The following is a 17,106-nucleotide window of genomic DNA, read 5'->3' on the forward strand; positions in this document are numbered from 1 at the left end:
AGTGTTGCGCCAACTGGATTTTTCTCTTCCGTTTCAGGTTGAGGTTGACGCTTCTGAGATTGGGGCAGGGGCCGTTTTGTCTCAGAGGGATCCTGTTGGTTCCTTAATGAAACCATGTGCCTTCTTTTCCCGTAAGTTTTCGCCTGCTGAACGCAATTATGATATCGGCAATCAGGAGTTTTTGGCTATGAAGTGGGCGTTTGAGGAGTGGCGACATTGGCTTGAGGGAGCTAAGCACCGTATTGTGGTCTTGACCGATCATAAGAATTTGATTTACCTCGAGTCTGCCAAACGGCTGAATCCTAGACAGGCTCGATGGTCTTTGTTTTTTTCCCGTTTTGATTTTGTGGTATCGTACCTTCCGGGTTCTAAGAACATTAAGGCTGATGCCCTCTCTAGGAGTTTTTTGCCTGATTCTCCTGAGGTCTTGGAACCGGTCGGTATTTTGAAAGAAGGGGTGGTCCTTTCTGCCATTTCCCCTGATTTACGATGGGTTCTTCAGGAATTTCAAGCTGATAAACCTGACCGCTGTCCTGTGGGGAAATCGTTTGTTCCTGAAAGATGGACTAGTAGTGTGATTTCTGAGGTTCACTGTTCCGTGTTGGCTGGTCATCCTGGCATTTTTGGTACCAGAGACTTGGTTGGTAGGTGCTTTTGGTGGCGTTCTTTGTCGCGTGATGTGCGTTCTTTTGTGCAGTCCTGTGGGACTTGTGCGCGGGCCAAGCCTTGTTGTTCCCGTGCTAGTGGGTTGCTTTTGCCATTGCCGGTCCCTGAGAGGCCCTGGACGCATATTTCTATGGATTTTATTTCAGATCTTCCGGTTTCCCAGAGGATGTCTGTTTTCTGGGTTGTTTGTGACCGGTTCTCTAAGATGGTTCATTTGGTGCCTTTGCCTAAATTGCCTTCCTCTTCGGATTTGGTTCCGCTGTTTTTTTTTCAGCATGTGGTCCATTTGCATGGTATTCTGGAGAATATTGTGTCCGACAGAGGTACCCAGTTTGTTTCTAGGTTTTGGCGGGCCTTTTGTGCTAGACTGGGCATTGATTTGTCTTTTTCTTCTGCATTCCATCATCAGACAAATGGTCAGACCGAGCGAACTAATCAGACCTTGGAGACGTATTTGAGATGCTTTGTGTCTGCTGATCAGGATGATTGGGTGGCTTTCTTGCCATTGGCCGAGTTTGCCCTTAATAATTGGGCTAGTTCGGCGACCTTGGTTTCGCCTTTCTTTTGTAATTTTTGGTTTTCATCCTCGTTTTTCTTCTGGGCAGGTTGAGCCTTCTGACTGTCCTGGTGTGGATTCTGTGGTGGACAGATTGCAGCAGATTTGGGCTCATGTGGTGTACAATCTGGTGTTGTCTCAAGAGGAGGCTCAACGTTTTGCTAATCGTCGTCGGTGTGTTGTTTCCCGGCTTCGGGTTGGGGATCTGGTCTGGTTGTCTTCCCGTCATGTTCCTATGAAGGTTTCTTCTCCTAAGTTTAAGCCTCGGTTTATTGGTCCTTATAGGATTTCTGAGATTATTAATCCGGTGTCTTTTCGACTGGCGCTTCCGGCCTCTTTTGCTATCCATAATGTCTTCCATAGATCTTTATTGCGGAAATATGTGGAGCCCGTTGTTCCCTCTGTTGATCCTCCGGCCCCTGTGTTGGTTGATGGGGAGTTGGAATATGTTGTTGAGAAGATTTTGGATTCTCGTTTTTCGAGGCGGAAGCTTCAGTACCTGGTCAAATGGAAGGGTTATGGCCAGGAGGATAATTCTTGGGTTTTTGCCTCTGATGTCCGTGCTGCTGATTTGGTTCGTGCCTTTCATCTGGCTCATCCTGATCGGCCTGGGGGCTCTGGTGAGGGTTCGGTGACCCCTCCTCAAGGGGGGGGGTACTGTTGTGAATTCTGCTTTTGAGCTCCCTCTGGTGGTAGCAGATGGTAATGCAGTTGTTCATGGGCTGCAGTCTTGGACAGGTGTATCTGCTAATTGCAGTTCTGACTGGGGTATTTAGGCTTGCAGGACTCATTAGTCCTTGCCAGTTGTCAATGTGTTTTGGGATATTATGGATCTCTCTCTGGCTTCTCCTGCTTGGTTGCCATTTCAGCAAAGATAAGTGTCTGTTCCTTTTCCTGTGGCACACTGCTGTGTGCTTGTTTTTTGATTGTATTCCTGCTCTGAATGTAGGATTCGCTGAAGTTGCAGATTTACGCTCCTACGTCTTTAGTTAGATGTAGGAAGTTTTTGTATATTCTGCTGTGGATATTTTTTGAAGGGTTTTAATACTGACCGCACAGAACTCTGTGCTATCCTGTCCTATTTTAGCTAGAGTGGACTCCTGTGCTAAATCCTGTTTTTCTGCCTGTGTATGTTTTTCCTCTCCAACTCACCGCCAATATTTGTGGGGGGCTGTCTATCCTTTGGGGTTCTGCTCTGAGGCAAGATAGTATTCCTATTTCCATCTTTAGGGGTATTTAGTCCTCCGGCTGTGACGAGGTGTCTAGGATTGGTTAGGTACACTTCACGGCTACTTCTAGTTGCGGTGTTAAGATCAGGATTGCGGTCAGTATAGTGACCACCTACTCCAGCGAAAGTTTTCATGCTGCTCCAAGGTCACCGGATCATAACATGTGGGGGTATATTATATTCTATGGGGGAGGCAGTGTTATATACTATGGGGGCTGCATTATATTCTATGGGAGCTACATTATATATTATGGGGAGGTGGGCTGTATTATATTCTATGGGGGGCTGTATTAGATTTTATGATGGATGATTGCATCATACTCTTTGATGGGGCTGCATTATATTCTGTGGGTAGGTGGGCTACATAATATTCTATGGGGGGCTGTATTATATTTATATTATTTGAGGGGTGATTGCATCACACGCTATGAGGGTGCTGCATTAAACTATGAGGAGGGCTGCATTATATTCTATGGTGTGGCTGCATTATACTCTGGGTTGACTGCATTATATTCTGTAGGGTGGTGGCTGCATTATACTATATGTGGGCTACATTATACTGTATTGAGGACTATGGGGAATACGTTATACTATATGAGGAACTATGGGGTGCATTATACTATGGGAAGTGAATTGTACTACATGGATGACTATGGCGGTGCATTATACTATATGGAGCACTATGAGGAGTGTATTATGCTATATGGAGGACTGAGCAGTGTATTTTAATATATGGAGGACTATAGGGAGTGTATTATACTATATGGAGGACTGTGGCGCACATTATAATATATGGAGGACTATGGGGTGTATTTTACTAAACAAGTAAAATGCTGCATATTCAGATTGTTTTTGCTGGTACAAAAATCATTGTGCTCAGCAGCACATCGCCAGCGTAAACTGTAGATGTGCTGCTGATAACATGATACTGTATGGTGATCTGTTAGTGATCTGTTAGTGATCTTTCTGTCCCATCATTATTCCTCAGCTGGTGGAAAGAGGCCAGGAAACAAGCGTTGAACAACTTCAGTATTGTCGATCAAACTCATTTAGCGGCCTGAGATCAGCGGATGTAAATACAACCGAAATGCTTTTGTGTGATGTGCAATATGTTAGCATTTGGGGCCCCATTTTAAACTTTGCCTAGGGCCCCACTTTGCTTAAAACTGGCCCTGCCGACAAGTGTACAAAGATATTATACAGTCACCATGTGACAAGTGGACCTGTGTAACGTCAAATGCCAGGGCTGAATTTTAGTCCCAGTCCTGCCCTGTGTCTGGCCCTAATTTTTGGAAATGTGAACACTCCTGGTTGGGGGTCCATCTGCTGGGTTGAATGTTGTGGAAGACCTGTAGGTCCCTATTACACTATTTCTACTGTAGTGAAATTGATGCCACTTTGGCGGTGTCTACCACTAATTTTTGGAAATGTGGAGTGTCCTGATTGGGTCTATCTATCTGCTGAGTTGGCTGTAGTGAAAGAGATATCAATCTCCATTACACTGTGTGCAGAATTATTATGCAAGTTGTATTTTGATCACATGATACTTTTTATACATGTTGTCCTACTCCAAGCAGTTCAGGCTTGAGAGCCAACTACCAATAAAGTAAATCAGGTGATGTGTTGTCCAATGACATCAAAACCTTATAAAAGGTGTGCTTAATTATTAGACAACTTCTTTTCCTTTGGCAAAATGGGTAAGAGAAATTTGATGGGCTCTGAAAAGTCCAAAATTGTGAGATGTCTTGCAGAGGGATACAGCAGTCTTGAAATTGCTAAACTTTTGAAGCATGATCACCGAACAATCAAGCGTTTCATGGCAAATAGCCAACAGGGTCGCAAGAAGCATGTTGGGCAAAAAAGGAGCAAAATAACTGCAAATGAATTGAGGAAAATCAAGCGTGAAGCTGTCAAGATGCCATTTGCCACCAGTCTTGCCATATTTCAGAGCTGCAATGTTACTGGAGTAACAAAAAGCACAGGGTGTGCGATACTCAGTGACATGGCCAAGGTAAGGAAGGCTGAAAAATGACCACCTTTGAACAAGAAACATAAGATAAAACGTTAAGACTGGGCCAAGAAATATCTTAAGACTGAGTTTTCAAAGGTTTTATGGACTGATGAAATAAGAGTGATTCTTGATGGGCCAGATGGTTGGGCCAGAGGTTGGATCAGTAAAGGGCAGAAAGCTCCACTCCGACTCAGACGCCAGCAAGGTGGAGGTGGGGTACTGGTATGGGTTGGAATCATCAAAGATGAACTTGTGGGACCTTTTCGGGTTGAGAATGGAGTGAAGCTCAACTCCCAGACCTACTGGCAGTTTCTGGAAGACAACTTCTTCAAGCAGTGGTACAGGAAGAAGTCGGTATCGTTTAAGAAAAACATGATTTTCATGCAGGACAATGCTCCATCACATGCCTCAAACTACTCCACAGAGTGGCTGGCCAGTAAAGGTCTCAAAGAAGAAAAAATAATGACATGGCCCCCTTGTTCACCTGATCTGAACCCCATAGAGAACCTGGGGTTCCCTCCCAAAAAATGTGAGATCTACAGGGAGGGAAAACAGTACACCTCTCGGAACAGTGTCTGGGAGGCTGTGGTGGCTTCTGCATGCAATGTTGATCGTAAACAGATTGAGCAACTGACAGAATCTATGGATGGAAGGCTGTTGAGTGTCATCATAAAGAAAGGTGGCTATATTGGTCATTAATATTTTGGGGTTTTGTTTTTGCATGTCAGAAATGTTTATTTCTAAATTTTGTGCAGTTATATTGCTTTACTTGGTGAAAATAAACAAGTGAGATGGGAATATATTTGTTTTTTATTAAGTTGACTAATAATTCTGCACAGTATTAGTTACCTGCACAAACAGATATCCTCCTAAGATAGCCAAATCTAAAAAAATTATGATATTTATGAGACTTTTGGGTTGATTGAGAACAAAGCTGTTGATCAATAATAAAAATAATCCTCTAAAATACAACTTGCCTAATAATTCTGCACACAGTGTATACTATTTCTCCTGTTGTGAAATTGACTTCAGTGGTGTCTGCCAATAATTGTGGTAAATGTGTAGACTCCTGGTTGGGTCTTCTTCATGTGTGTTGCCTGTATTAGTAGGCGTCCGAGACCGTCAGGCCTCCACTTCCTTTGAGTCAACTACCTGTATTACTGCTATCCTTAGATTTTTCTGACAATAGTACTCTGCGAAGTTGATATTTGTGCCACCTGAGTGTGGCTCAGCATGAAAGCAGATTGAGCTGTTGCATGCGGTTTCAGGGCTCCCAGCAAAGCAGGCCTAAAGCGATCTGTCACCCACCTGGTCTTACTTTGGCTTTAAATTGAAAGCTGTAAATGCTGTCCCAGACCCCCATACATCATACATGGCTGATTGCTGCTGTGCCATGCTACAGTTTGTACTGTGGTTGAATTGAGGCCACTGTCCTGGTCTCTATCCATATTTTAATGTGTTTTGGCAGCTTTTGGGGCCATTAGAAGTCGTTGTGCATGTGTTTGTTTTTGCCTCCCATTGACTTGAATGGTGTTCGGCTGTGTTCGATGAATATTCGACGAATAAATTTGTGAATATTGCAAATTCGGCGATCGTAATTCGAACCAAACATTGAAATATTGTCTCATCTCTAGTGGAGATAGGCTAAAATGAAGCAGATGGCAAGGTGTAGTTAAATGTTTGGTCCCACTGTGATGCACCAAGCGCCTGTACTTAGTTTGAATAGCAGTCATTCTGTGCTGATAGAGTCCCTTAAAATATTACCTGGCATTTCAGATAACTATTCAGAATAAGCTGTTGTGTGTGTATTTGAAGAATAACGCTATTTCTGGCCATTTCAATGACTTCTGTGCTAGAATTTTAATCATGCTCTGCAGACTTTATAGCTAAATGAATGGTAGAGAGTATCCTCTGCTATCTCAGAGTTAGTGCATAAAAAGTACCTGCTATAATATTATCCATACGCAGTACACAGATGCATGAGACATTCCTGCTCTCTCATCTCTGTTCAGAAGCATCAGCTTTAAAGACAAAACTCAGCAGTGTAGCTGTGAATCTAACACTGGAAAGAGAAACTATTTATTAGAAAGCTGCAGCTATTTATCTCTACCTCTCACTCTGCTCCTCCCTCCTTCTCTCACTTCCTTTCTCTATAGACTTCAATATGTATCTCAGCGATCATCAGTAAGTTGGAAGTCTGTCTTGCTTTTAGCAAGATGGATTTTAAAGCGAAAATATCACCACTCACCAGGATTTTGCAACCAAATCTGAGAGCAGCATGATCTAGGAGCAGGAACCCTGATACAAGAGATGCGTCACTTATTTGGCTGTTTAGTGTTACTTGGCGTGTCAGAGTAAGGAGACTTATACACAATGCGTGATCCTCTGGAAAATTAAATATATCCATGGCATGGAAGTCTCATTATTTTGACATGCCAGGCCTGGCTTGTCACTATCCAAAAGGAGAAATGTTACCCCTTTGATCCAAGTCTTAAACCTCTCACTTAGCCAAATCTGATCTAATACTTTGCACTGACGAGGGGCAGTACCCTGAAACACCATGTATGCAAATTGAGATTCTGGTTTGGCTTTTATCCTAAGTCATATGGCAAGGCTCCTTAAAAGGGTCAATATTGACTGTTAGGATTGCTACTTCCAATAGGTAGCACTAGACTTTTGGTCCCCTTGCTCTCTGAAGAGGCAATTTCCATATTTAATTTCCCAGTGGAGCATGCATGACGTATAAGTCTACCTACTCGGACACGCCAGGCCTGGCTTATCACTCTCCGCAAGGTTATCCCTTAGATCCCATGAATAATAAAAATATGTCTGTGTGCAGCTAAAAGCATAGAGAGCATAGGAGCCAACTACACACTGTTTATTCAATACTAGATGTTGGCCCGATTCAAACGCATCGGGTATTCTAGAATATGTATGTATGTATGTATGTATGTATGTTGCGCTGTCAGTGGTGTTTAAATCCCGCACTAATGTCGCTAATTGGCTGATATCCGAGACAGACAGACAATTAGACCCTTAGACAACACAATGGCGGCACTTGACAGCAGTGGAGGACAATGATGATTCCAGAATTCGCGGCGGACTGTGCCCGTCGCTGATTGGTTGAGGCCGGCTGGCCTCGACTAATCAGAGACTGTGCACATTGCTGATTGGTCGAGGCCTGGCGGCCTCGACCAATCAGCGACGCGGGATTTCCAGGACAGACAGCCAAACCCTTAGACAATAATATATATAGATGTTTGTATGCTGTAAACTCCTAAGCTCCCATTAGTGACAATTGCAGACAAAAAGAAGTTAGTCATTAGACTCCATGTATCTATGTATTGGCTTCTATACTCTATATCAGAAAAATGGTGCACCAGCCATTATAAAAATATATTAGTAAACCAATTGACACAGTGATTTATACTGTATATTTAGATTAAACAAATGGAGATGGAATATTCTTTTATTTGCAGTATATTAAACCCATTATATTTTCTTTTGCAGATGTGCCAGGCAAGAGGAATGAATTGTACTATGAATGCTGTAAGGAGCCATACCCAGATGTGACATACACGGTGACAATGCGTAGGCGTACCTTATACTATGGATTAAATTTATTGATACCTTGCGTTCTTATATCTGGATTAGCATTGTTGGTGTTCCTGCTGCCTGCTGATTCAGGAGAAAAAATATCACTGGGTAGGTAATAACTTCTCTTTGGAAATATTAGAAACTAATATGTTTGAGATATGTGTTCACATTAGGAATAATGTCCCCTGACACTGTGTGTTCTTTATTACTGCACTGGAGTGCGTAAGGGATAAGAGCTGCGCTGAATAATTTACCAATTACATTGAGCCATCACATCAATACTGTTTGATACCCAACGTATTCTTTATTCTTCCATGGAACGAGCTCTGTAGCAATTGAAACTTTATTAAAAGTCAGCACTTCACATTGCTGCAGTCAAATTCTCAATAAATGATTACATTTTACGGTCTGGAGGGATTTCTATCTTTTTTATTTTCCTATAATACAAATGACTAAACACATGAAAAGCAAAAATATTGCTTACTGCTCCCAAGACTTTGTGTTTAACAACATATGGTAGAAAATGAATGTAGAAAGTAGAGCATAAAACTTGCCAATATAAAACTTTCCTATCACATTGCTATAATATTGGTTATATGGTTGACAAAAATGTATGTTTACTTGTAAGGTTCTGTTCACATGTCGGTTTATCCTTAGGCTACTTTCACACTAGCGTCGTTTGGGATACGTCGCAATGCGTCATTTTGGCAAAAAAACGAATCCTGCAAAGTTGTCTGCAGGATTCGTTTTTTCCCCATAGACTAACATTAGCGACGCATTGCAGCGCATTGCCACGCGTCGCAACCGTCGCGTTGTGGCGGACCGTCCGAACAAAAAAACATTGCTTGCAACGTTTTTTTGAGCGTCGTGTCCGCCATTTCCGACCGCGCATGCGCGGTTGGAACTCCGCCTCCACCTCCCCGCAACTGACAATGGGGCAGCGGATGCGTTGGAAATGCATCCGCTGCCCCCGTTGTGCGGCACTTCCACAGTATGCGTCGGTACGTCGGCCCGACGCACTGCGACGGGCCGAGTACCACGCTAGTGTGAAAGTAGCCTTACTGTAACCTGCTCCATTTGTAACAGACAAAAGGAAAAGTTACGGCAATTAGGCTCCTGTGCACATGGAAACATAGGGCCCATTGCTTTGCATAGGGTTCAAGCAGAACCTTTTTCTGCAGTTCCAAAAACAAACTATGGATGGAAATCAGACAGACCCCGGTGGTAATCTAGATTTACTCGGTGCTGTAGCGAATTTTCATCTGCACTTGCATTTCATTCTTCTGTGGTCCGATTGTCTGATTAAGGTCTGATTTAAGGCTCTAAAGTTATATCAATTCTTTTTATTGCTTATATTCAAATTCGCAGTGCCTGATTCTTTCTACTATCCCACTAGTTGTGACTTTTGATGGGGTTTTACAAGGAATTTAATTTATGTTTAAACAATGTTCACCTAATCCTTGGCTGAGCAGACATTTTCAGCAATTTCTGGTGTGTTTTGTGACGAGACCAGATAATAGAAACCAGAAAAGGGAAGTAAATGAGACAAAGGTAGTAGGGATAAAAGTATTACTACTTTTATTTTTTTAAGTTTTAGCCATTTAAAAATAAAAATAACTTGAAAAACCCTTTTAAGTTAAAAAAGACCTAGGTCCATCACGTTCAACCTTTCTCCAACAACTGAACATTTTGTCTCTAATATAACTATAACCCACAATGCTATATGTATCAAGGAAATCATCCAGCCCTTTTTCAAAACCTGTTGTTGTCTGCCATTATTAGCTCCTGTGGTAGGGCATTCCACAGTCTGACTGCTCTAACTGTAAAGAACCCTTTCCTATTTAGCTGTCGGCATCGCCTTTTCCATCCGTAATGAGTGCCCCCTAGTCCTTATTATGGTCTTTAGAATCAATAAGTCATGCACCAGCTCTTTGCACTTACCACACATATATTTATACATGTAAATGAGATCTCCTCTGAGGCGTCTTTTTTCTAAGCTAAACAAGTCATTGATCCCTATTGAAAATATATACGGTATACAGTGTCTATAGTGCTTGCTGTTCTATTGGTTTGTTGTGCCAAACATGCGCCATATGCTTTTTATCACTGAAACTGCAACCATATGATTGCATAGCGTCTGAGTAGGCAACATCTGTGCCTTGCAGTCCTGGAGCCCAGGGTTCAAACTTGTCCAAGGATAACATCTGCATGGAGTTAGCATTTTTTCCAGGATTTTGTATGGCTTTTCTTCCACAATCCAAAAGAAATACAGATTGAACGCCCTATATTAAATTGGTTATCTGGTACTGCAATATTTATGGCCTGTCCTTGGGTTAGGTCATCAATACCAGATCAGTGGGGATGCAAGTCTTTGAACGCTCACCGATCAGCTGTTCCCAGTGCAGGTGGCTGCCAGATGTGATTGGTTGCAGGGGTGAATCTGCAGTACCCCAATGACACCACTATGCAGTTGAGGGAGCTGTGCTTTTACACTCAACAACTAAGTACTGTACATCTGGCCAATGCCATCATCGGGAACAGCTGTTCAGTGAGTATGCTGGGTGTCGCACACTCACCAATCTCGTATTCGCATATCCAAAGGATATATATCCATATACAACAGTCCACTTTCCAAAGAATAGCAGGTATTACCGGCACTGAATGCTGTAAGATTCGTCCGTCTATAGCAATTAGATCTTCTACGGATCGGACACTCTGGGCTCACTGCTGAAAAGGGTGGTGCTCCACATAGGAAATCCACAATCCATTTAGCAAACAAAACAGAGAAAATAAATGTGGCACTCACCCTATCTCTTCAGCTAGAAACGTGTCCTTTATTTAACACTTAAGTGAAAAATAACATTCTTCGGCTTTGACAGGAGTAGGTGAGGGAGCGGGGAGTGAAGAGACTGGACGACGGCCGTTTCGCGCACTAGCGCTTCCACGGGTCCATGCTCTGCAAAGTGTCAGATCAAAACAACACTTTATTATCATACCGAACAAAAAGACAGATATAAATAACCATGGTACCACTGAAAATGTCATCTTGTCCGGCAAAAAACAAGCTGCCATACAGCATCACCAGCAAAAAAATAAAAAAGTTATACTCCTCAGAATAAAGCGATGCAAAAAAAATTATTTTTTCTATAAAATAGTTTTTATCGTATGAAAGCGCCAAAACATAAAAAAATAATCTAAATGATGTATCACTGTAATCGTACTGACCCGAAGAATAAAACTGCTTTATCCATTTTACCAAACATGGAACGGTATAAACGCCCCCCCCCAAAAAAAAAATAAATTCATGAATAGCTGGTTTTTGGTCATTCTGCCACACAAAAATTGGAATAAAAAGTGATCAAAAAATGTCACATGCCCAAAAATGGTACCAATAAAAACGTCAACTTGTCGTGCAAAAAACAAGACCTTACTTGACTATGTGGACCAAAATATGGAAAAATTATAGGTCTCAAAATGTGGTTTTGCAATAAAAAGCATCTTTTACTGTGTGACGGCTGCCAATCATATAAATCCACTAAAAAAACGCTATAAAAGTAAATCAAACCCCCTTCATCACCCCCTGGTTTAGAATTAGGGTTGGGGCTAGGGCTAGGGTTAGGGCTAGGGTTAGGGCTAGGGTTAGGGTTAGGGTTGGGGCTAGGGTTAGGGTTAGGGCTAGGGTTAGGGTTGGGGTTAGGGTTAGGGCTAGGGTTAAGGCTGGGGTTAGGGCTAGGGTTAGGGCTAGGGCTAGGGTTAGGGCTAGGGTTAGGGTTGGGGCTAGGGTTAGGGTTGGGGCTAGGGTTAGGGTTAGGGCTAGGGTTAGGGGTGGGGCTAGGGGTAGGGCTAGGGTTAGGGTTGGGGCTAGGGTTAGGGCTACAGTTAAGGTTAGGGCTACAGTTAGGGTTGGGGCTAAAGTTAGGGCTGAGGCTAAAGTTAGGGTTGGAGCTAAAGTTAAGGTTAGGGCTACAGTTAGAGTTGGGGTTAAAGTTAGGGTTAGGGTTGGGGCTAAAGTTAGAGTTAGGGTTGGGGGCTAAAGTTAGGGTTAGGGTTGGGGCTAAAGTTAGGGTTGGGGCTAAAGTTAGGGTTAGGGTTTGGATTACATTTACGGTTGGGATTAGGGTTAGGGGTGTGTTTGGGATAGAGTTTCAGTTAGAATTGGGGGTTTCCACTGTTTAGGCACATCAGGGCTCTCCAAACGCGACATGGCGTCCGATCTCAATTCCAGCCAATTCTGCGTTGAAAAAGTAAAACAGTGCTCCTTCCTTTCCGAGCTCTCCCGTGAGCCAAAACACGGGTTTACCCCAACATATGGGTTATCAGCATACTCAGGACAAATTGGACAACAACTATTGGGGTCCAATTTTTCTTGTTACCCTTGGGAAAATAAAAATTTGGGGGGCTAAAAAACATTTTTGTGGGAAAAAAAATATTTTTTATTTTCACGGCTCTGCGTTATAAACTGTAGTGAAACACTTGGGGGTTCAAAGTTCTCCCAACACATCTAGATAAGTTCCTTTGGGGGTCTAGTTTCCAAAATGGTGTGACTTGTGGGGGTTTCTACTGTTTAGGTGCATCAGGGGCTCTGCAAATGCAACATGATGCCTGCAGACCAATCCATCTAAGTTTGCATTCCAAATGGCGCTCCTTCCCTTCCGAGCTCTGCCATGCACCCAAACGCTGGTTCCCCCCACATATGGGGTATCACCGTACTCAGTACAAATTGGATCAGTTTTGGGGTCCAATTTCTCCTGTTACCCTTGGAAAAATACAAAACGGGGCTAAAAAATATATTTTGTGGAATAAAAATTGTTTTTTTATTTTCACGGCTCTGCGTTATAAACTGTAGTGAAACACTTGGGTGTTCAAAGTTCTCACAACACATATAGATAAGTTCCTTGGGGGGTCTAGTTTCCAAAATGGTGTCACTTGTGGGGGGTTTCAATGTTTAGACACATCAGGGGCTCTCCAAACGCAACATGGTGTCCCATCTCAATTCCAGTCAATTTTTCATTGAAAAGTCAAACGGCGCTCCTTCCCTTCCGAGCTCTGCCATGCACCCAAACAGTGGTTTACCCCCACATATGGGGTATCAGCGTGCTGAGGACAAATTGTATAACAACTTTTGGCATCAAATTTCTCCTGTTACCCTTGGAAAAATACTAAACTGGGGGCTAAATAATAATTTTTGTGAAGAAAAAAAAAAGAATTTTTATTTTCACGGCTCTGCTTTATAAACTGTAGTGAAACACTTGGGGGTTCAAAGCTGTCATAACACATCTGGATAAGTTCCTTAGGGGGTCTACTTTCCAAAATGGTGTCACTTGTGGGGGGTTTCAATGTTTAGGCACATCAGAGGCTCTCCAAACGTGACATGTTGTCCCATCTCAATTCCAGTCAATTTTGCATTGAAAAGTCAAATGGCGCTCCTTCCCTTCCAAGCTCTGCCATGCACCCAAACAGTAGTTTACCCCCACATATGGGGTATCGGCGTACTCAGAACAAATTGCACAACAACTTTTGTGGTCCAATTCCTTCTCTTACTCTCGGGAAAATAAAAAATTGGGGGCGAAAAAATCATATTTGTGAAAAAATATGATTTTTTATTTTACGGCTCTGCATTATAAACTTCTGTGAAGCACTTGGTGGGTTAAAGTGCTCACCACACATCTAGATAAGTTCCTTAGGGGGTCTACTTTCCAAAATGGTGTCAATTGGGGGGGGGTTCAATGTTTAGGCACATCAGGGGCTCTCCAAACGCAACATTCCAGTCAATTTTGCATTGAAAAGTCAAACGGCACTCCTTCCCTTCCGAGCTCTGCCATGCACCCAAACAGTGGTTTACCCCCACATATGGAGTATCAGCATACTCAGGACAAATTGTACAACTTTTGGGGTCCATTTTCTCCTGCTACCCTTGGTAAAATAAGACAAATTGGAGCTGAAGTAAATTTTTTGTGAAAAAAAAGTTAAATGTTCATTTTTTTTAAACATTTTAAAATTTTCTGTAAAACACCTGAACGGTTAATAAACTTCTTGAATGTGGTTTTGAGCACCTTGAGGGGTGCAGTTTTTAGAATGGTGTCACTTTTGTTTATTTTCCGTCATATAGACCTCTCAAAATGACTTCAAATGTGATGTGGTCCCTATAACATATTGGTGTTGTAAAAATGAGAAATTGCTGGTCAACTTTTAACCCTTATAACTCCCTAACAAAAAAAAAATTTTGGTTCCAAAATTGTGCTGATGTAAAGTAGACATGTGGGAAATGTTACCTATTTTTTTTGTGACATATCTCTGTGATTTAAGGGCATAAAAATTCAAATTTTGAAAATTGCTAAATGTTTAAAATTTTTGCCAAATTTCCATTTTTTTCACAAATAAATGCACATTATATCTAAGAATTTTTACCACTATCATGAAGTACTATATGTCCTGAGAAAACAGTGTCAGAATTGCCAAGATCCGTTGAAGCGTTCCAGAGTTATAACCTCATAAAGGGACAGTGGTCAGAATTATAAAAATTGGCCCGGTCATTAACGTGCAAACCACCCTTGGGGCTTAAGGGGTTAAAATCTGATATGTTGGTCTACTGAAATGTATGTTCAGCAAATGCACTCAATACTTGGTCGGGGCTCCTTTTGCGTCAATTACTACATCAAGGTGGCGTGACATAGAGGCAATCAGCCTGTGGCACTGCCGCGGTGTTATGGAAGCCCAGGTTGATTTGATAGCAGCCTACAGCTCATCTGCATTGTTCGGTCTGGTGTCTCTCATGTTCCTCTTGACAATACCCCATAGATTCTCTATGGGGTTAAGGTCAGGTGAGTTTGCTGGCCAATCAAGCACAGTGATACTGTTGTTTTTAAGCCAGGTATTGGTACTTTTGGCAGTGTGGACAGGTGCCAAGTCCTGCTGGAGAATTACATTTCCATCTCCAAAAATCTTGTCGGCAGAGGGAAGCATGAAGTGCTCTAAAATTTCATGGTAGGCAGCTGCGCTGACTTTGGTCTTGATAAAACACAGTGGACCTACATTAGCAGATGACATGGCTCCCCAAACTATCACTCATTGTGAAGACTTTACACTAGACCTCAAGCAGCTTGGATTGTGTGCCTCTCCACAGTTCCTCCAGACTATGGGACATTGATTTACAAATGAAATGCAAAATTTACTTTCATCTGAAAACAACATTTTTGACCACTGAACAACAGTCCAGTCCTTTTTCTCCTATGTCCATTTAAGACGCTTCTGGCATTGTTTATTGGTCATGAGTGGCTTGACACAAGGAATGCGACACTTGTAGTCCATGTCCTGGATATGTCTGTGTGTGGTGGCTCTTGAAGCAATGACTCCAGCAGCAGTCCATTCCTTGTGAATCTCCCCCAAATTTTTGTATGGCCTTTTTTTAACAATCCTTTCAAGGTTGTGGTAATCCAGGTTGCTTGTGCAACTTTTTCTACCACACTTTTTCCTTCCACTCAACTTTCCAGTAATATGCTTTGGTACAGCACTCTGGGAACAGCCAGCTTCTTTAGCAATGACCTTTTGTGGCTTGCCCCTTGCCCTCCTTGTGGAGTGAGTCAATGACTGCCTTCTGGACATCTGTCAAGTCAGCAGTCTTCCCCATGATTGTGGAGCCTACTGAAACAGACTAAGGGGCCTTTTTAAATGCTTAGGAAACCTTTGCAGGTGTTTTTTGTTAATTATTCTAATTTACTGAGATAATGACTTTTGGGTTTTCATTGGCTGTAAGCCATAATCATCAACATTAACAGAAATAAACACTTGAAATAGATCACTCTGTTTCTAATGACTCTATATAATATGAGTTTCACTTTTTGTATTGAAGAACTGAAATTAATTAACTTTTTGATTATATTCTAATTTTGTGAAAAGCATCTGTATGTACATCCATTAATAGTAAGGTACTAAACAAAGCCTTACAGCAAACTTTAATTTTACAATTTCACCCTCTATTATCAGCGATTTTTTTTTGTATTCTGCACAGAGATCTTTGCTGACATTATTTTTTCTAGAAAAGGAGTCCTGCAAATACATTTATCATAAATTGCAAATACATTTAACATTTATACAGCCCTATTGAAATATTGTAAAGTCAGCTTTTTAAATTAGTTACCGTATATTATTTTATAAGTCATATGTTATTACTTCCATACTTTTAGTATGCCAGGCAAGGAATCTTGTAACCTTGGGGGTAGATAGGACATCTGGGTTTAGTATGACTGATATATTCTCAAAGAACTGCATCACCTAAAGCTTTACCTTTCTAGTACAAAAGTAGAAAGTTATATTACGATTTTAGAATAGGAACATATTGTAAAATTAGCCGATAGCATTCTGTACACTTAATCGGATCAGAATGAGTCAAAAGTGGAAATTCAACTTGTCATTGTCTGTAAAGAAACAAATCTGTCACATCTGTGACTTTGCTTGCCATAAAATGTCCTTTTTCTACTTGCTGTTAAGAAATTTTCAACTATTTTCTGGCCTGACTGCGCATCATGAAAATCCATATTTAAAGGAAACCTGTCATCTAATTCATTTGCAGCCAGATAAATCTATATAAAATTATTATTATTATTATTATTATTATTATTATTAATTTTGTTATTTAAATATTAAAAGAAAAGAAGAAAACGGAAGGTGGGAGACTTTGCACTTGACAAAATATGACAAATATGATATTAAGGTTGAAGCATCTTTCCGAAAATGGATTAGTTTAGGGCATTACCAGAAAATTTGTGAACTTGTGACAATTTTATTGCAGTTTTTCCAACATTTGTCAGATTAAGAAGAAAATCTGTCTAAGGCTACTTTCACACTAGCGTCGTGCACTGCACGTCGCAATGCGTCGTTTAGGAGAAAAAACGCATCCTGCAAAATTGCTTGCAGGATGCGTTTTTTCTCCATTGACTAACATTAGCGACGCATTGCGACGCTTTGCCACACGTCGCAACCGTCGTGCGACGGTTGCGTCGTGTTGTGGCGGACCGTCGGCAGCAAAAAATGTTACATGTAACTTTTTTG

At 41.6% G+C, this 17,106-nt stretch overlaps 1 protein-coding gene across 1 annotated transcript in view; it reads left to right on the forward strand.

The window, feature by feature from the left end:
- The window catches only part of LOC138658195 (neuronal acetylcholine receptor subunit alpha-7-like), a 343,558-nt gene that overhangs the window by 219,420 nt on the left and 107,032 nt on the right, over positions 1 to 17,106 (forward strand). Inside the window, exon 7 of the mRNA XM_069745709.1 lies at positions 7,972 to 8,166. Within this exon, the coding sequence (XP_069601810.1) occupies positions 7,972 to 8,166 (195 nt within the window). The remainder of the gene's footprint in view (positions 1 to 7,971; positions 8,167 to 17,106) is intronic.

Source organism: Ranitomeya imitator, chromosome 1 (assembly GCF_032444005.1).
Source record: "Ranitomeya imitator isolate aRanImi1 chromosome 1, aRanImi1.pri, whole genome shotgun sequence".
NCBI classification, from domain to species: Eukaryota; Metazoa; Chordata; class Amphibia; order Anura; family Dendrobatidae; genus Ranitomeya; species Ranitomeya imitator.